This window comes from Falco naumanni, chromosome W, assembly GCF_017639655.2.
Source record: "Falco naumanni isolate bFalNau1 chromosome W, bFalNau1.pat, whole genome shotgun sequence".
In the NCBI taxonomy this organism is placed as follows: domain Eukaryota; kingdom Metazoa; phylum Chordata; class Aves; order Falconiformes; family Falconidae; genus Falco; species Falco naumanni.
The window spans coordinates 21323246-21343411 of NC_054079.1; the positions used below are offsets into that span (position 1 = coordinate 21323246).

General features: G+C 44.1%; 3 protein-coding genes and 1 pseudogene across 3 annotated transcripts in view; 1 reads left to right on the plus strand and 3 right to left on the minus strand.

Moving 5' to 3' along the window:
- LOC121080638 (methyl-CpG-binding domain protein 2-like) overlaps nucleotides 1-1701 on the minus strand; it is a 40751-nt gene extending 39050 nt beyond the window's left edge. Inside the window, exon 1 of the mRNA XM_040578785.1 lies at nucleotides 1312-1701. Coding sequence (XP_040434719.1) covers nucleotides 1312-1688 — 377 coding nt within the window. The 5' untranslated portion in view covers nucleotides 1689-1701. The remainder of the gene's footprint in view (nucleotides 1-1311) is intronic.
- Nucleotides 1702-1767: 66 nt separating this feature from the next.
- Nucleotides 1768-12433, plus strand: LOC121080637 (annotated as a pseudogene).
- A 3533-nt stretch (nucleotides 12434-15966) lies between these two features.
- On the minus strand, nucleotides 15967-17779 carry LOC121080431 (syncytin-2-like). Its single transcript, XM_040578450.1, has 3 exons — nucleotides 17737-17779; nucleotides 16079-17162; nucleotides 15967-15971 (listed from the first exon to the last, which is right to left on the minus strand). Exons 2-3 carry the CDS (start codon nucleotides 17043-17045, stop codon nucleotides 15967-15969), a joined length of 972 nt encoding a protein of 323 aa, XP_040434384.1. The 5' UTR covers nucleotides 17046-17162; nucleotides 17737-17779.
- LOC121080432 lies at nucleotides 17047-19494 on the minus strand. The gene is made up of 3 exons (XM_040578451.1): nucleotides 19137-19494; nucleotides 18420-18782; nucleotides 17047-17162 (listed from the first exon to the last, which is right to left on the minus strand). Exons 1-3 carry the CDS (start codon nucleotides 19468-19470, stop codon nucleotides 17047-17049), a joined length of 813 nt encoding a protein of 270 aa, XP_040434385.1. The 5' UTR covers nucleotides 19471-19494.
- Between the last annotated feature and the right edge of the window lie 672 nt (nucleotides 19495-20166).

Here is a 20166-nt window from a genome sequence, read left to right on the forward strand (position 1 = left end):
GCCTAAGAGCAAAACTTCAGAATTTATTTGATTTCTCCCTTGAGAAAAGAGCTATCCTTTCAGTTTCTGAAAGCAAGCAGGAGGGCAAAACAAAATCAGGTTGCTGTTGCTTCTCTTGGGTTTACTATAACCTGTGCAGTAATAATGAGAGCATTTTGCAGTGGCAAGACTTCTCTGATTTTTGCATGCCCTTAACTTTGCTAAAATCTCAGCTGTTGTTGCTAATGGTAAGCTTCCTAATTAATTTGGGGCAGGGGGTGGGGTGCACACATCCTGCCTATGAGCTAACTATTTTGGTTGGACCTCTTGGATATAGATCATGGCAACTCTTAGTTTAAATGCAGGGGGGTGTTCCCTTTAGGCTGACCCTGCTCTTACCGAAAAGCCGGGCTTGGGTGGATTGTGGTGGGCCAGCACGCAGCACCACCAGCACCCCTCTCCCAAAGGAAAACCGGGCAGGGGGGCTCCTTGCAAGCCCCACTAGCTCCCCGGCTGCCCAGCTGTCAGCCCCGCAGCCGGCCAGCCCAGCACTGGCAGGGAACTACGGAGCATCACTACCGGTACGGCTGGCTGCCCGGGGCTCCTGCCCACACGGCAGAAGGAGCCCCGGCGGAGGGCGGGGAGGCTGGCCGCCAGCCCACCCTGCGGGCGCCTCTCCCCGAGACCCCCGCCGCCAGCCGCACGGCTCCCGCAGGCTTCAGCCAGCCGGTCCCCATAGCCGCCGCCGGGGCTGGGCTGCCTGAGGAGAGCCGCCCGTCCGCCCCCCTCCGCCGGCACCGCCGCTCGCCTCAGCGCGGCCATGAGGGCCGCTCCCCGCAGCCGCCCCTGCCAGGCGGGCGGCGCCGGGAGGGCACCGAGCTCGGCCGCCCTGCGGCCCCTGACAGGGGAGCCACGGCGGGGGGGGGCCCTCCTCACAGAGGAGCCACGGCGGGGGGGGGCCCGGCCCTCTGACAGGCGGGCGGCGGCGGGCGGGAACCGGCCCCATCCTCCCCCGGCCCCTGACAGGCGGGAGTGGACCGAGCCCCTCAGCCGGCCCCGGCGGCCGAGCCGCGGCGGGAGGCGAGCGGCGGCGATTCCGTGACAGGCGGGCGGCAGGAGGGGACTGGCCCTCTGACAGGCGGACGGGCACCGGGATTCCCCGCGGCCCCCGACAGGCGGGCGGGCACCGGCCGCAACCCTCCCCGCCGCCCCTGACAAGGGGGAACCCGGGGAGCAGGTGACGGGGCCGGGCGGCGCAGCAGCTGGCGCCGGTCCCCACCCGGGCCGGCCCCGTCCCGCCGGTGAAGCGGGCTGTCATGGGCCGGCACGTACCTGAAGTAATAGACATCACTCTTGCCGGCGCTGAGGCCCGACTTGCGGATCACCTCTTCCTTCTTCCAGCCCGGGGGCAGCGCGGGGCAGTCCATCCTGCCCTGCTTCTCCATGCACCGGGCGCTAGGCCCGAGGTGGCAGCGGAGGAAAGGACTCGCCCGGCCCCCGGTACTCGCAACAAGAGCTTTATTGTTCCCAGACACGGCCGGGGCCGGGACCCCCCTGGCGATGGCGGCCGCGGCGCGCTGTTCGGCGCCAGGAGCACGGGCTGCGCGCGCAGCCGGCGAGGCTCTCGCCCGGCGCCCGCTTCCGCGGCCGAGCCCCGGAATCCGTGTCAGCGGCCTAGAGGGGCCAGAGCGGCCAACCTTGCCGACCATAGAGAGCGCCGTAGGCAGGACAGAGCGGCAGCGGCGGTGCCGGGCCGCCGGCGGCCATCGCGGGCGTCTGCGGCCGCCTGAGGGAGCGCGTTACCGGAGGGGAGCTGCGCCGGGCCGGCAGGGCTCCGGCTCCCCGGCGGCGGAGGCTGGAGGAAGCCCGGAGCGGGACGGCGCCGGCAGGTGCTGGGGCGGGAGGAAACCGTGGCGCGTCCCGTCCCGGTTGGCCCCCAGCGTGAGGGAGCGCGGTGGGCGCCCGGGGCCGGTCTGGGGACGCCACCGCGGCGCTGGAACCCACCGGGGCAGGGATGCCGGCATGCCATAAGCCCGCCCTCGCCCGTGTTCTCCGCCGAGGTGCCCATGCACAAAGCACCCCCGCAGCCCCCACGTTCAGTTTATTCGTGTCCCCCGCCCGCCTTCCCCTCACCCGGCCGGGGGCTGCCGGCCCTGCCGAGCTCGGGCCTCGCACCACGACCTAAACCCCCGGCGGCCCCGCCGCAAAGCCCAAAGCGCACACCCGAAGGGCTGCGTCCCCCGCGTCCCCCTCAGAGCCACCCGGGGGCGTCCCCTCGGGGTGCCGAGGCCCGGCCGGCTGCGGAGGCCCCGGTCCTCCCCGGCGGCGGCGCTAGGACCTGCGCGGCGCGGCCGGTCGCCTCCTCCCCGGGGCGGGCGCAGCGCGAAGGGGCCGCAGTGCCCGCCCCATGTGAGCGCAGCTGGCGGCGGGGCGGGGAGCAATGGTGCCGGCTGCGGAGGGGAGCTGCGGCGGCGCGCCCGCACCCCACCCCCCCTTTGCTGCTAGCCGGGGACACGCGTGGGGTTCGGAGGAGCATGGACGGCAAGGGCTAGCTCCCCGTGGCGCCGTCCCGGGGCAGAGCCTCTCCTGGGCAGCCATAGCCCCGGCCGCTCCGGCTGGCGTTACCGCCGTGGTGCCGCTCGCAGCCAGGGGCCGCGCCCCCAGAAGGGCACACGGACTGGGCTTGCGGCTGGACTGTATCTGCTGATGGGGTTATTTTCACCTCAGGGAAATAAACACCTTTTTTTCTTAAATTTTTCCTTTTTTTTTTTTTTTTTTTTTTTTTTAACCTTGGCTGGCTTGTTTTTGTAGCAGGGTTTGCTGTTTGTCAGATGGAGATTTGCCATCTTCATTGGCCATCTCTGGGAAAGGCAAATATCTGATAGAGCTGTCTGAAGCAAAGACAAGACCAGATTATTTTACAGAAATACATTAAAAAGAAGTTTCAGTGAAAGGATATTGTATCAGTAAAGCAATGTTCTAAACCAGTTCAGTGAAAAACAAATACAACTGACCCCCCCGAAACCGGGAGTGATTAGTTGTTATGGACAATTTACACTCTTTAAGTAATCCTAGAATTAACGCAATGCCAGAATTAGCATAAAACTTGTAAATTTTATAGTCTTCTTGTAATATGTTTATTACTCTGAATTAACTTTTTAAAAAATTGTAACATTGCATGTAAGTTGGCGAGTAATTTTTAATCTGTTAATTTGCTTTCCCCGCAGCAGGCCACAGCAAGTCCATATCAGCAAGAAGCGCAGCACGCAGAGTGATTGTGCACATTGACTTGGACTGCTTTTATGCACAAGTAGAAATTATCCGTAATCCTGAATTAAGAGACAAACCTTTAGGTTTGAGTTACTTTGTTGTTAATTTGGAGATTATGTGTATTCAGGCAGAAAAAAAACTAAGGATGTGAGTAAACTGAGGATGTGACTGTGTGGTGAGGTACGCCAGAGCCTGTAACCACATCCAGAGCGAGCAAGGTGCAGTCTAGACTCTGTGTGGCTCTGACTACAATGTTAATAAATCCTCTTGAGCACAAGTACAGGCACTTGCCAACGTCTCTGAGCAGTTCTGGGGATTGAAGCTGGTTTATAACATGGGCATAGAGAGGGCTGAGCTCCCCAAGTGAGCCAGAGCGTTTTGACACAGTCATGCTTAAAGCACGCTTTATTTCACCCAGGAGTTAAGAAGGAATGTGAGGCAGTCGGTAGTGTCTTATGATCAGTGAAGAAAGTACATTCGAAAATGACTATTACATAAAGAGCACTTTCATGGGTAGGTTGCCTAAAAAGGCCCAAAATTGAGAGCAGCCATACAATGGGAAAAAAACATCTATAAGGTTTTAAAATGTTCTTACCATCCAGTAATTAAATCAAGAGATCTGTCCTTCTCGTGGTCTTTGTAAAATAAGACTGTTGTGTTGCTTTGTCTGCTTGTTCTGTGGCATGGCGTTCTGATCAAAGCGTATGCTTTGCAGCAGCATGAACGTACTGTAGTCTTCTGTAAAGTACAAAAAACCCTAAACTTTAAAAAACATTTATTTTTAGGTGTGCAACAGAAATACATTGTAGTTACCTGTAACTATGCAGCCAGAAAACTTGGAGTTAAGAAACTGATGTCTGTCAAGGATGCTAAGGAGAAGTGTCCTCAGCTGATCCTGGTTAATGGGGAAGATCTAACTCCATACAGGGAAATGTCGTACAAGGTTACAGGTACAAAATTAACAATTTTCCAGTAGAGGCCAAATGCTTTCTGTTAAACTCTGTGTGCAGGTGCACACGTGTGCAACAGTGCAACGGTATTTGGGATTTTCCTGCTCTAAAAGTTTTTATTAAAATGAGCCTCATAGCATGATGATACTACTTACAACGTCAGCATTTCATAAAATAAGCTTGGTTGCATTCTGGGTCCGGCACTAAACATATCCTGCTGGTGTTATATGGGATTTATACACTATGTTAGGATTATGCCCGTGTAGTTCTTTAGGAACATTTTTTCTTAAATACTGGCTGCAGTAATATTTTTGCAAAGGTGAAGCAACGAGGATGGAATGCTGAAGCCTTCAAGTGGGGGGATCTTCTCCAGTATCTCTTAAATGATACACCAGCATTGTCACTGATTACTGCTTTTCACATGAGCAGTGTTAGCAGGGGAAATAATAATAATGTAAAAGTGAAAGCCCACCTAGCTGGGAAACAGATTTCCTTAGGAGAAAGTATGCAGAGGTTAAGAAACAAATGAGGAAAGAAGGAAGAGATTCGGGGAGAAGAAAAGTAGATGATAGAGGTAGTTGCGGGATGAAGAAATATTCCTCCTCTTCACCTTTGCTAAAATAAGTGCCTTATTTTATCTGGAAGAGAACACAGTTCCTTTTTGTGCAAGCATCCTCCTTGAATCCATGGGAAATCAGCTGTGGATTGATGCAGACTTGAAAACCTCACATTATTAGCTGTGTGCGTATTATCCTTGGGTATCTTTTCTTCTTAGAGCTGTTGGGGGAATTTTGTCCGCTGGTGGAAAGGCTTGGGTTTGATGAAAATTTTATGGATATCACAGAGATTGTGGAGGAAAGAGTAAACCAGTTACAGCAAAGCGGATGTTCCAGAGTCTGTGTGTCTGGCCATGTATACAACAACCAAGGTGAGTTAAGCATTCTTCATACTGAAAAATATGTAACATTGTGAACATCAGCGTGCAAACATTTGTGAAGTTCAGTACATAGTATCTGTCAGCTTCTAAGTACTGTCCAGAACTGAACAGCTGGAAACTTGTATTGCTCCATGATTGGTTTCTATATTTGAGAAGAGTACGTGTATCTCAAATGTTAATCAGCGCTCCAGTCAGATGGCAGTAAAAATACATCTCTGTGGTAGATGAGCATGTACAACGATTTGGGAGAAGATATTTTCCTTGCCCTTTGTAAGTTTTTACTGTAGTAAGACATAGAATTTTGTTTCAGCTTGAACGTTGTTGTCAATTGGCAAAATGGAATGAGTTCTTAACAGTTGTTTTTTTAACGTTTTTTTTTTAACAAACAAAAACCTAAATGTTTGCTACAGCCATTAGGTCAGGAATAGACTTACTGAGACTGAAGTAGCTAACTGAGCTGCTTCGTACATCATCGAGCATGAACACAGTAGCTATGCTATGATACTCAGAGCACATTCAGTAGCCGTGATACTCGTTTCATGCACTAGGAAGGAAAGCAGTTGAGTTTTTTCCCAGACTTCAAGCTATTGTGATAGCTTTGAATGTGGTTTGGAGAGGAGGGAAAAGCCTGAATCGTCCTTTGCCTCATTTGACATTTGCATGTGAGTTATAAAGGCTTAGCTGCGACAGCCCTCTAAATTATAAAGATTTGTAAATCTCTGCTTCGGTGACATTGGTACAAGAATCTGTGATATTTAATGCTTTCCTTTGACATCTCTTAATATATTGTATTTTATATTTAAAACACTCTCTAAACATTATGCTTCCTGGACAGAATGCCCCTGGTTTTAGACAGCAGCTTGGATACAGAAGCCGTGGCAATGCCACTCGACCCGTGAGACCATACTTTCTTGTACTGTTTTAATGCAATGGAAAATATCTACAGCTAGAGAATTAGCTAACTAGGGGACTGTTTACATACTGAACGCTGCTTTCTTTTTCTTTGCAGCTATCAATTTGCATGATACAACGCACTTAGGACTAGTTGTTGGATCTCAGATTGCAGGAGAGTTCAGGGAAGCCATATATGTGAGACTGGGCCTCACAGGCTGTTAAGGGGTGGCCTCTTAACAAATTACTGTTGAAACTAGGATCTGAGACCTTTAAACCAAATCAGCAAACAGTTCTTCTGCCTGAAAGCTGTCAAGATCTACTACGCAGCCTTGATCGCATCCAAAAAGTGCCTGGTAGGTATGGTGCTATGAGCACTGATGGAGGGCATACTGACAACTCTTAAGATGCTAAGAAAAACTAGTGAAAAAATTATAGCTGAAATAATTTTAAAATCTAGTTCTCACAAGCAGGCAGCGGGGTGTGCAGGTGTGTGTTTAGGGTGCTGTCTTTTCTTTTTCAAAAGCTGTTTGAGTTTTGTTTAGCAGAAGGAATGAAAGGACTTTGGTTTTCTTAGGTTTTGGTTGTGATATAAATGTGTTGCAGCACTTTTCAAGATGCCTTCAAAAATACTAAAATACCATTTATTTTTATTGAAGTCCACACATTGTGGTTGATACTAGGTTTTAAACACAAACTTCTTTAAACTTACTGATTGGAAACCTACTGACAGCTACTAAAACAGCCTATTAGAGCCTGACAGAATACTCTGAGGAAGTATTTTGCCTAATTATTCTATGCTCACACTGCACTGTTGGCTGGGAAGCATTGATATAGGCTACGTGTGATATAGGCTACCTTTGCTGTGTCCCAGTACAGCTTTTCTAATGGCAGATTCTAAAACTCAAATGGCAACTCACTAAAGATGCTGCTGAAAAGCCTCTGTTGCAGGAGTGAAAATAACTGTCAGTACTACGTGGATGGGCATTTTTTATATGTATGTGTTTATATATATTTTCAATTTCCTGTGTATTTTTAATACATGTTTTATTTAGGCATTGGCTACAAAACTACCAAACGTCTTGAAACGCTTGGTGTTAAGAATGTGTGTGATCTTCAAGCATTTCCATCTGCCACGTTAGAGAAAGAACTGGGTGTTTCTATTGTTCAGCGTATCCAAAAACTCAGCTACGGAGAAGATGAATCCCCTGTGACTCCATCAGGCCCTCCTCAGGTACAAGTAGTGTTCTGAAGTACTTTACAAAGAGGAAAAAAAAAATTGCTTTTAGTTTTATACAGCTTTGCTGAACTAACCAAAATGATGCATTTTTATATGTATTCTCTAGTACAACTCAAATTAATGCATAACTCTCCTGAAGTTCAGTTAAGCTCTGAATGTCAAAGATCTCTTGGTGTTAATTCTACACACTTAATTATGATACTTTTTTTCCTCTTAAGAATTTTGAAGTAAATATAAAATCAAAAGGACTTATGTGGGGTTTTTTTCAGTCCTTTAGTGATGAAGATTCTTTTAAAAAATGTTCATCAGAAGTGGAAGTTAAAGGGAAAATTGAAGAACTGCTTCCTAACCTATTAGACAGGTGACTGTCTTCAATACTCTTTCTGATGACTGAAATTGTGACCTGAAGGGACTTGGAGTGTATGTTAGGTTTGTCTCATACTCTACATTTCTTCTCTCAGCAAAATGCATTTACAGGGACAGCACCTGCTTCTCCAACCTCCCCTTTGGTCTTTATCAATTCATGGATTGTCCTGCTGTATTGCCCCGCTTTCCTCTTGCCCCCATCTTTTCTCTTGCCCCCAGGATGGCTGCCAGCCATTCTGCCCCTTTGCAGCTTCTCTGATAAGGATCTCTGCATATTCTGTCTGCTGATCCTTCTCAGTTGCTTTGGTTGTGTGTCACAGTATCTGGTGCATCTTCACTAATCCGTGTGAGGGACCCTAGGTTTTCTTTTTCTACTTTCAGACCCTTGGTGATCACCATTTATGCATGCCTGCTGTAGAACAGCAGTCTTTTTTCTGTCAGGCTGAAAGAACATTTTCATTTCTTCCTATTTCCCTTACCCTGTGAACCCAAGCAGTATCCAAGCCCAAGATACTCTACAAAAACACCAGCATAGCAGGAGAGGATGCATTTACTCCTGTCTTGACTACTGTGACTTCCCTATCCTCCCTTTCTATCCTGTGACTCTCTTTAGCCTTAAAATCATCTACAGTTCTTAAAAGTTTTCTGTCCCCCTATCTATGCAAGTCTCACAATAGATATGTCCATTTTAGTGGCATTAACACTGTGGGCAAGCAGTCTTTTATCTGCATCTCAGACACTGCTCAGTAATCACAAAATTTGAAGTACTAACCTTTCACTGCTAAAGCAGGGGGGGGATGATTCCTTGAAAAGCATAAAGCTAAAAGCTGAGGATTGTACAGGGTATAACTGCATAGACTGTACTGCTTCTAATGTATTAAATACTGAAACGTGGCAATGTTGCAGACTGACCCACTTAATTTTCACATTCACTTCAGCTAAGACTCTTGGGAGATAGTATTCACATTGTATTGAACTTCTAACTTACGGGTAATTAAGGGAACCAGCTAGGACCCAAAGTTGCCTGTATAATCAGTGACCCAAAGCCAGAAGGTGGGAGAGATCTGTAATATTTAATTTGACTTAGTAACCTAGATGCTGTGACAGTTTCCATAGACCCTCTGAAAAATACTTAATTGGTTTGTGCCCATTAATGCTCCATAGAATATACAAAGATGGAAGACAACCGCACACAGTAAGATTGACCATCTGTCAGTTCTCTTCAACTGATAAATGGTTTAACTGGGAAAGTTGTCAGTGTCCTATTTCACCTCATCTCATTCAGAAATTTGGAAAAGGTAAACTTAGAATTTTTGAAAGTATCGACTTTGTACTGCTACCACCTAACTTCTCTGTACAATTCCGTCACGTAATGTCATGGTGATATTCCCTAGACTTAATATTTGGAAACTTTTCTGTTTGATGACATATGCTAAAACCATACAGAAATCCACTGCAGGCATAACTTCTATGTTACTACCATGTTTTAACCCAGTCTGGCTGGATTCCCTGCAGTAAATTTCTTGGTGGGGTGGGAAAGGGTGACTGGAGGCTGCTTCCCAGATTAATAATCTGCTTTTCTCTGTTAGGGATTTGAATTACGTTCTCAGTTTCATTATGTAATAAAACATCTTTTTGATGTACCTCTGAAAATTAATAACATAAAGACTCTCACCCTTCTCAGACTTAAGCTTTCCAACCAGCAATTGCAATTCATTTGACACTTCATTCAGATTGGGGTAAGGAAATAAATCTGAATCACTGCTGTATCAGCACACTGAATCACTATTCCCTGACTTCAATTCCCAAATTATTTCTCACAGGCCTAGAGAAGCTGTTGAAATTCTGTGTAGCTTCTCACTTCAAAATTGCTACTGGACTTCTACATTGGAGGAGACTAATAATTACTGTCAGCTCATAGAGTCATACAAACTCCAATAAACCATACTGTTATTACCAGTGTTGGGGTAATGGTATATACCGACACGGCTCTGTAAAGGCCCTTTTTGGTACAATTGGATCATTTTTCAAATCTATTCAGCTTGGCTTCTATTCTGTAATTCTTCTTTTCTAACCTAAGTACATACTATAAAGTAATCATCACAGCTGTGAAATTAAGCATTTTTACTGGATGGGGAGGGAAAAAAAGCCTGTTATTTAGTTGAGAACATACCTGACAGGGCAGAATGAACATCTTAACGACTATATATCCACAGATTATTTTGGAAGCCTTTAGCAGTGTTCAGAATTTAATATTTCAGGAATTCATGGTTTGAGATGAATAAAGGTTTCCCTAGGGTATAAAGATGGGAGTTACAAATATTCTCATATTGCTAATAATAGTACTGTATACTCAATTCTTACATATGACTGATCTCTTTATTTCTGTGCACATGCAAAACGTTGAAAGTTCAGAATGTGGAGTTATAAGTTTACCTTTGGTCCTTCACTATTTCAATCAACCTTATTTGGTCACTTTTGATTATATACACATTGCTTTTTTCCAACCTTTTTTCTTTTAGAAAGCAGCAACATTTTATCCCCATTGGTTGATATACTAATGAAACTCTTTTGAAAGATGATAGATGTAGATCTACCATTTAATCTTACCCTTCTCAGTGTCTGCTTCTCCAACCTCAAAAATCTTCCTAGCAGCAAGAAAGGATCAATTGGTTTCTATCTAAAGCAGATGTCACCAGCATCAGGCTCTCGTAAATGTGTCTGGGTAAGCTGAAAGATACTGAAAACTATCTACAGATAAGTTAGAAGATACTTCTGTATTTATGATATAGATTTAAACCTTAAATGAAGATTTATTTGGAGTCTTCTGAGCGAGTGTTACTCGTTTGCTTTCTTTCATTAGACATCTTGCTTAAAAGAGGTTTAATACTATCTTGAATGAGACAGCCAGCTAGGTTATCAAGCCCCTTAACTGAAGAGAACAGAATTCCATAGGAGAGAAACCCAAGCTTATGTCTTCTAAAAAATAATTGCTGAATTTGGCTGTTCATTCCAGTAAGATCTGCCCTTTATTTAGCATCTGTGAAAAAACAGGCCACTTACTCAGGTATTATCATACTGAAGCATCTTTTACCATAGACTAAAATCTCCTTAAAGTTGCTTATAATTTACCTTGTTGCTTTTAATAAGATACTTTCACAGTGAGTATTTCCCTTACTATGCATTCTCAGGTCGCCCTGTTCAGACTAGAAATTATCCAAAGATTCAACTCTGTATTGGTCACTAGTTTCTGATCGAGTGAACTTCCAATTCCTGCTCAGAATTGAGCAAATCTCCTACCTCCCAGGTGCATACGCTAGACACCATAGGAGTTAGCTGTATGTGGAAACACTGCAAAGTATTTCCACAAGATGCTTTCAGTACATAATATAAAAACTCTGTAACTTCAAAATTATGTTGTGTAATGAATTTACTGTTTCCTTCTGGACATAGCAGTTTCGCGTATTGATAAACTTGTCTGTTTCTCAACTGCTCAGGAATGTGACATATAACATCATACTGTGCATTCCAAAGCTCCAGAGTTTTAAAGCAATAAAATGTAACTTCGAAATATTTGCTACTTCAAAATACAAAAAGGATTCCTACATGTGTGTACATTTTAAGGTCTATGTTTGAATGTAAGATTTCAAAAACCATTACTGATCATCATAAAGGAAAAAAACCAATTACTGTCTGTTAAGGAATAATTTTAAGAACTTGCTGTTAGTAAAATAGTGCTTGGCCACTAGTAGACTGCACAGAACATACTAATGGTTTTCTGTATGTTTTTTGCCACAGGAAATGGAAGATGTCTCACAAGGTGAAGGAAGTGCTTCTTGGAACCAGAACTGCAACAGAACCGGAACTGCAAAAACTAGGAAACTTTCAGAGGAAAAGAAAAGTGGTATTAAAAAAGTAGGAGTTCCTGACATCCCCTTTTTTTTGCCGCCTACTGACATTGACCAGGAAGTCTTCAGGGAACTTCCAAAAGAAATTATTTCTGAAAAAACAGAAGCAACGCCTACTGAGAACGTTTCAGGTGAGCCATCAGTATGTTTTGCAGAAGAGGTACACAGCACTTCCCCACATTCTAAGGGACTGAACAGTGACACTCGCTCCACAGGGTGCAGTATACCTCTCACATCAGCCCATGAATCTGCAGCTGTGCCTGCACACAGGTCCGGGGCCAGCTGTCCTTCTGAGCATCCCAGAAGTGCACAGACAAGCAGTGGTACAGAAAAACAACCTACTGACTCTATGACCGTAAGAGAGAGAGAACTGTCATCTCTGGAAGCTGGAGCCAGCCAAACTATACTGCGTGTCCCTGTCTTGGATGAAGATAAGCAGGCCTTTGAAACAACTTCTGAGGGTAAAACATCTAGTAGGCCAGCAGGAATTGTATTTCCTCCCAATGTTGACACAAAGACTTTTTATGAACTACCTGCAGATGTGCAAAATGAACTACTAGCTGAATGGAGGAGTCAGGAACATGTGTCCAAAACTTTTAGGGATAAACCCCCTGAAAAGCCTAAAACAAATAAAGGAAGAAGGACTACAGCATCGTGTTTATCACAGTCTAACAGTTTGCTAAGGTATTTTAAGCCACAGTGATGGAAGTATCATCAAGACTTCCAGAAGTATTCATACCACCTTGTAAAACTGGCATCATTTTTCATAATATTGAAAGAATCAGCACTTGAAGGCACTTTATTTATGAAAAGTTTACTATACATTGTAAAGATGTGAATATTAAAAATACATTTTGGCAATTTTTGACATAAAACCTGCTGGTGATTCTGATAGGTAGCAATTAGTCTGTCTTATTTTTCTTTCTTATAAATTGACATTTATCTGAGGAATCTTCAGTTGTTGCCCTAAAACTAGTATAGTATGAAAACATATTTTACTATTTGCTATTAATACCTTAACCCGGTGACTGGGGGGAAAGGAATTTTTACTTTAATTTCACTGAGTTACATACTACGTATGCAGTTAATTGTTTCTAACAACTTGGGAGGGAATTGAGCAGAGAAGATGAAAGCAATTTTTACACTATTCTTTAATGTGCCCCACTGTTCCTGTGATCTGTAATGGAAATTGTTATTTGCGTGGCTGTGGTGACGCAAGTCGAGGCGGACTTAAAAGAAACACTATGTCTGCGTGGCTGGGTTCGGACAAAATGGCTTTTATTGTTTATACAAACTATTTATATATCTTAGACAGTGCAGGTGTTAGACCCTGATAGGTTTTTGTGTCCTTCTTCTTGCTTGCTATTTGCTGTTGCTGTAGGTGCCCATATGCTGCGGCTCTAAGTTCCGATTCTTCACACCCTGTTTACATACCTGACAATTTGTGGCTGTCTTAATGGTACACGGATAAGTCTTTGAAGTCAACTAACTTGTCTGCAGACCCCAACACGTGGCTATCACTATTTCCTGCAGTTAACTCATAACTAGAGGTACTAGAAATACTCAGGAGTAACGGGGAACATTACTTGCAGATGAATCATATCACCAGCTTGTTCCTGGAAGTTAGTCAGCATGTAAAAAGTGTTTAAGTTTGGTGCTCAGGATTCAGAAGATGACAAACAACTCTGTGTATAAAAAGCAGCTTTTAATGAGATGCCAGATACAAATTCATCAGGCTTTTCTTTAAATATTTCATTCCAAAACAAGTGAAATAGTTGTTAATTACACTTGTACACTTACAGTTAATAAACATGTTTAAAGTCTCTAGTACACAAGATGTTTCCTTGTTTCCGTCAAGAGTACATAATTGAGGTAAGAATTTATCAGTGTGTTTAAAGCTATGGCAAAATATTTGATTATGGTATTTACACATTGCTGTAATTTGTATCACCAGATTCTTGTGTGTGTGTGTGTGTGTATATATAGATTCTCTGCATATAAAGTGCAAAAATACTACAAAACATCACCTGATTACATTGAAAGCGACATCCTATACTTTGATGGCACTTCACTGTAAATTTTTGATCATTCCCAAGAACAGAGAAAACCAGCACTCACCATTTTAACAGTTAAAGCTTTATGTATTTCCACATAAACCACAATTAAAATAAACTTCATCATCTACTTTAAAAATTAATCCAAGTAAAAGATGCATGTGACTTATGTGCTTATTATTTTCCACTTACATTTAATTACGGTCTTTCAAGACTTTCAGTCCAGCTCTCGTATCAGTGATTAAGTTTGAGAGTAGTAGGCAATGCTGTCTCCACTACAGAACCTGGAAGCATTCCTCCTAGTTCTGGCTGAATAAATACAACTAGCATAAAATGCTCTGGATTCCTGTGAATGAAAGGAGCACAATCCATCAGTTAACACTTGTTACTCCTGCCATGAAACTTACTTGAGATGTACAAATGTTTACAATTTGTAGTCCATCCCCCTTGAAATTACTAACAGAAAATTGGAGGATGTATAAAGTTTCAATTGTTTCAAAAGATAGTCTGAGGCACAAAACACTTCCCAGGAATAAAACTGTCGAAATAATTTTTTTTTAAACAGCTGCATGGTTCAGTAAATTTCAAGCTTTGTACAAGGAAGACAACTGAGTAACTGAAGATGCTAATAGAAGGGGGCTTTAAATACTTACCTGGGCAAAGGTGAACACACGTATCCACAGGGATTGTTATAGTCTCGGACACAAGAGGGAGTTGGAGGGCAGCTGGAATATTCTACGCTGACAGCTATGTGCCACCACACACAAAACCCAAAACCAAATTAATTATGTTTATATATGTCAATCATATGATTCAAAAATACCTTTTAAAAACAAACTACTCCAACCGCTATAGGATGGCACAAGATCTCACAATGTGGTATTCTGTAGGTGAAACACCTAAAGGACATTAAATACTTATTTATGCAAGCAATTCAATAAATATAAAAACTTCTATAGATGTTTGGGCAGGCATACCCAAAAGTATTACCCTTGAGATGTGATTACTCATGCTTAAGTGTTGAGGTGTGGCTTAGTTCTGGACAAAGAAGTCAGTTTGTCAGCAGATGTCATTAATTAGTAAACACAACTGCAGAGATGATGAGGAAACTGCTGCACACATGCACAGTAGTAGTTAGGAGGGGTTGTTTTGTGAAGTTATCCATTACTTTTGCATAATAAAGTATTGTCATAATATGGCTTGAAAAATAGATAGGTCAGTAAAGTTCCAAGATGAAAAATGTTGTTTTCTGCCATGTACTAAGATCCACCCAAAGGAAAAAGATTAGCACAGAAATGGAGCAGCAGTGAGGTGCAGGAGCAGGCTGGAAACTAGGACCATGCCTGGCAATCAGTTAGCTGAGGGGAATGTGCTCGAGCTTGTCTAGACAACAATTAACATGACACAGAGCACAGGGGAGTGGGGGACGGATGGCGCCAAGGAAAGGTAACACCTTGCTGTTAATTGCTGGTAGTTAACCACCAATCAGGGATTGCCTAGTATGCAATGCTTAGCTTCAAGAACCAATCTGTTTAAAAAGCGCAGCTTCTGAAAGTGTATACAACCTCATGCTTCTGTACAATAAATTGACATTTGCTTGCATCAAGCTGCGTCCCGTTGACGTGCGGAAAGCAGACTCCACAATCTGTAAGATTGTAAAGTAGGTATGTTTATTCAGCGCTGGGCAGCACGGGGGAGTAGTCCCGCCAAAACCGTGCGCGCCTAACACGAAAACTTGCTCTGTTTTTATAAGACAACTCATTACATATTCATAATGTGTTGTAATGCGCCTATACATATGCATTACCTATCCCCGCTTTGTATTAAAATTAGTTCTGCAAGTCATTTCCATATCTCTCTCCCGACTGAGTTTGCGCAGTGTCCCCTGGTGGTGGTCGTCAGGGGTCCTGAGGATGAAGGCAGGCGAGTCTTCCTCGTGACCCCCACATCTGGCGCAGGCTCAGTAACGTCCTGCTCTTTGTCCAAACCGCAGAACCAGCTTTGGCTTGTTCTTGCAAGGTTGTAATCTTTCTTTGGACTTATATGGTCATAAAGCTGGACTGATATGGTCATGAAGCCCTTTACTCCTGTATACCTTATCACAGTACCCAAGCAAACCGTGTAAGATTTGGCAAACAGCTTAAATTTTACAACTTTTACCCTAAACAGCTAAACAGACTATTACAATTGTTAAACTCTACCCTATCTCTTACCCCCCCCCCTCAGTCCCCCCTTTTCAAAGAAATTAGTAAATTCTTTTACTCAGACTCGAAGTATTGATTAGATTCTAATTTTTGTCGCAGTTGATTTCTCTTCCATTCACTATAGGAATTTCCAGTTCCCTTAAAACACCAAAATCCACAACGGGCAGCTATACTAATAATAAAATAGAAAGACAATTACAATGATCATTACAAATAATTGTTTTAACCATGTTAGATTGGGCAACCAGGATGTCAATTTCTCCCATAATTCAAAAAAACTCCAAGAAGTGTTGTCTTGTGTCACTTTATGTAGAATATTTACTTGTTTCCTTATTTCTTGGAGGTCCTCGGTGATTCGCCCGCTCTGATCTGCATACATGCAACAATCTACATTGATCACAGTGCATACCCCTCCTTGAAAGGCTAATAGCAAATCTAAGGCCATACGATTCTGTGATACTATTTTCGATAAGTCAGTAACTTCCTCCTGGAGTGCCAGGAGGGCATCAACTGTTCTATTTTCCACTGTTTCTATTACAGCTGAGATGTTTATTATTGCCTTTTCCAACTCACTAACCCCTAAAAACGGAATGAACCATCGCGCAAAACTGTGGAAACTCGTTGGTCTGTTTATGAGGGGGTTATTTACAACGTTTCGTTTTTTCCTTATGGGGGGTTGTGTTAACCCGTCAATGATAGTAATATTGGGGACCAGACCTCCCAGAGTGCATGCTCCTCGCCATCCTATGGGCAAGACTTTATGAGCCGTTGTGCCACACAACCAATACCACCCTGTCCCTTGTGGGGTCGGGAGACCGGTATAGTTCAATTTCAAAAATCCCAAATCTCTACCTGTCATATTTAATGTACGACTTCTGTTACAATTTGGGTGTTCTCCCACGAACAGTCCTTTTCCCGAACTTACCAGGCAGTTATCCCCTAATATGCTGGTCTCTTCGACAGTGATTTTTAATTCTCGTCCCCACTTAACCTGAGGGTCTGTGCTCCAGATTGTATTTCCCCAATAGGAGCCGTCTTGGCGGTTCGTCAGGGAAACTGGCAGTGGGATGCCTATTAACGGTATCGCATAACCAGCATGCCTTGGTATTTGGGTACAGATCCAACAATCTGTCTTATTTAAAATTTTGGTGATGTTTTGAATCGCCTGTACATACCAGTTCTCTCGCCAGGCCGCTGTGTCTATCACCTGTAAAATTATCAGAATCATGTTAAATTTAACCCACATCCTATCTTTTTAGCTTGAGCTTTAACGGCCCTTGAATTTCTGATGTCCAAAGCTTTTGTGGCGACTTCTTCACACGGGTATGATGAATCCAGGCATTCTGTTCTTTAATTTTGATTGCTGCGAAGGAGGTGAGGAGTACTTGGTATGGTCCTTCCCACTGTGGTTTCAAGGTTTTTTCTGCAAGAGACTTTACATATACATAATCTCCAGGTTGGATATCATGTACAGGCCCATCCAGACCCCTTCCTCGGGTCCCAATTACATGTTTTCCAATTTTATTGAGCTGTTTGCTCAATGCCACCATATAGGAGGTCATAATTTCGTCCCCAATTTGCATTGATGTCCCCTTTTGTATTCCATAGGGGCGTCCATACAGAATTTCAAAAGGGCTCAGTCCTTCTCTCGCCCTTGGTCTTGTTCATATACACAAAAGGGCTAAAGGGAGAGACTGAGGCCATGGCAAGTTTGCTTCTTGTCCCAATTTTACAATTTGCTGTTTGATTAAATGGTTCATTTTCTCCACTTGGACACTCGACTGAGGGCGATATGGGGTGTGAAGTTGCCAATCTATACCTAAATGGTGTCTGGTTTGTTGCACTATTTTTGAAACAAAGTGTGGTCCTCTGTCAGAGGATATGGTTGCTGGAACCCCAAAGCGAGGTATTATTTCTTGTATTAATATTTTAGTTACCTCCCGAGCCTTGGCAGTTCTGGTTGGGAACGCTTCTGGCCAACCTGAAAAGGTATCGGTTAATACCAGCAAATATCGGTACCCCCCTTTTCTTGGAAGTTCTGTGAAATCAACCTGCCATTGTTGTCCAGGCCCATTACCCTTTCCAAGCTGGCCCATTTCTAGTTTGGGAGTATTCTTTGGATTAGTTTGGAGGCAAAGGTCACACTGTTGAGTCACTTGTCTCACTGTGGTATATAAATTTCTAGCCACAATATCTTTTATCAGATGCTTATACAGAGCCTCCATTCCCCAATGTCTCTTCTTATGTTCTTCCCGTATTAAATGCCACAGTAAATATGAGGGAACAATTAACTTTCCCTGTGGGGTATAAGCCCATCCCTCTACATTATACGACCCTGCTAAGTCTGAAATGAGTTTCTGATCTTCCTTAGTATATTTTGTTTTATCTTGTAGGGAAATATGCCTATCGGGAATTAAAGCCCCTGCTACTCTTATTTTCGTTTTGGCCACTTGTTTTGCCTCTCTATCTGCCAGTTCATTCCCTTTTTCCAAATCTGAGCTCACTCTCTGGTGTGCCTTAATATGCATAATTGCCACTTTCTCAGGGAGTTGGACAGCTTCTAGTAACTTCAGAATTTCTTCTGCATGTTTGATATTTTTCCCTTGGGAGTTCAATAAACCTCTTTCTTTCCAAATTGCTCCATGTGCGTGTACAACTCCAAAGGCATATTTTGAGTCTGTGTAAATGTTTACAGTTTTGCCCTGAGCCAACTCCAGGGCTCGAGTTAGGGCAATTATTTCTGCCTTTTGTGCGGAGGTGTTCATGGGCAAAGGTCCTGACTCTATTACCTCTTGACTGGTGGTGATGGCGTATCCAGCGTGTCGATTGCCATTCAGGACATAGCTGCTCCCGTCTGTGAACCAGTTTTCTCCGTTTTCTATGGGGCTATCCTTTAAGTCTGGGCGACTTGCGTATGTCGCTTCAATAGTTTCTAGGCAGTCATGATGCACTGGTTCTCCTGTGTTTCCGCTGAGAAAAGAAGCTGGGTTGACAATGTTAGTAACCACAATTTCCACATGATCCTGTTCCACTATTACAGCTTGATATCGTAGGAATCTTTGTGGAGATAGCCAGTGTCCACCCTTTGCTTCCAATACTGCCGACACTGCATGGGACACAAAAACAGTCATTTTCTGGCCCAGGGTGAATTTTCGGGCTTCCTGTATATTTAGTATCACAGCCGCAACTGCCCTTAGGCATCCAGGCCAGCCCTTTGCAGTTGCGTCTAACTGTTTAGAGAGGTAGCCAACTGCCCGACGATACGGACCTAGCTCCTGTGCCAATATTCCTAGGGCAATGCCCTGTTTCTCATGAGAAAAAAGGAGGAACGGCTTACCCACATCCGGGAGTCCTAAGGCCGGGGCTGACATCAGAGCCTTCTTTAGTTGTTCAAAAGCTTGTTCAGCCTCTTTATTCCATTCGAGGTGTTTCTGCTCAGTCACTGTCAGCGCATATAATGGTTTAACAAGCAGTCCATAATTGTAGATCCACAATCGACACCACCCTGTCATTCCCAGAAAGGTTCGCAATTCCTTTACCGTCTGGGGTTTTTTAATTTGGCATATCACCTCTTTGCGGGCCTGCCCCAAAGTTCTCTGTCCCGCACTGATCTCATAGCCCAAATAATTCACTTTACGCTGCATTACCTGGGCCTTCTTCTTGGACACCATGTATCCTTGAAGCCCTAAGAAATTCAACAGACTCACTGTCCACGCCATACAATCTTCCTCTGTGTTGGTAGCGATCAGGATATCATCCACATACTGTAACAATTTTCCTTTCTCGGACGGGGCTTCCCAGGATTCCAGGTCTCTCGCAAGCTGATTGCCGAAGATGGTAGGACTATTCTTAAATCCTTGCGGCAACACCCTCCAAGTGAGCTGGGTCTTTCGACCACTTCTAGGATTTTCCCACTCAAATGCAAACAACTTTTGACTGGCTTCGTGGAGAGGGAGGCAAAAGAAAGCATCCTTTAAATCTAGAACAGTAAACCAGATTAATTCAGGTGCCAATACAGTCAGTAGGGTATACGGGTTTGCCACGACTGGGTAGAGATCCTCAGTAATCCTGTTCACTGTACGCAAGTCTTGAACCACCCTATATGACCCATCGGACTTCCGAATAGGTAATATAGGAGTATTGAATTCAGACTCACATTCCTTTAATAGTCCTAGCTGCAAAAAATTTTTCTGTCACTGGCCGGATTCCTTCCCTGTCCTCTTTCTTTAGAGGATATTGTTTAATCCTTACCGGTCGTTGACCTTCCTTTATCTTAACTTCAACAGGTGGAGCATTTTTCGCTCTTCCAGGCACATCAGTAGCCCAGACTCCTGGATACACTTGGTTCAGAATTTCCTCATCGATTT

What these genes read in the sequence shown, in the direction of transcription:
- LOC121080431 (XM_040578450.1), bottom strand. Translation starts at nt 17,045, where the DNA reads ATGTGGGTTAAATTTAACATGATTCTGATAATTTTACAGGTGATAGAC.
- LOC121080432 (XM_040578451.1), bottom strand. Translation starts at nt 19,470, where the DNA reads ATGGTGTCCAAGAAGAAGGCCCAGGTAATGCAGCGTAAAGTGAATTAT. An exon ending in CTTAGGACTCCCGGATGTGG is followed by an intron (nt 18,783 to 19,136) that starts GTAAGCCGTTCC and finishes TTGTCAACCCAG; the next exon opens with CTTCTTTTCTCAGCGGAAAC. An exon ending in AGCAATTTGGAAAGAAAGAG is followed by an intron (nt 17,163 to 18,419) that starts GTTTATTGAACT and finishes CCTCCTTCGCAG; the next exon opens with CAATCAAAATTAAAGAACAG.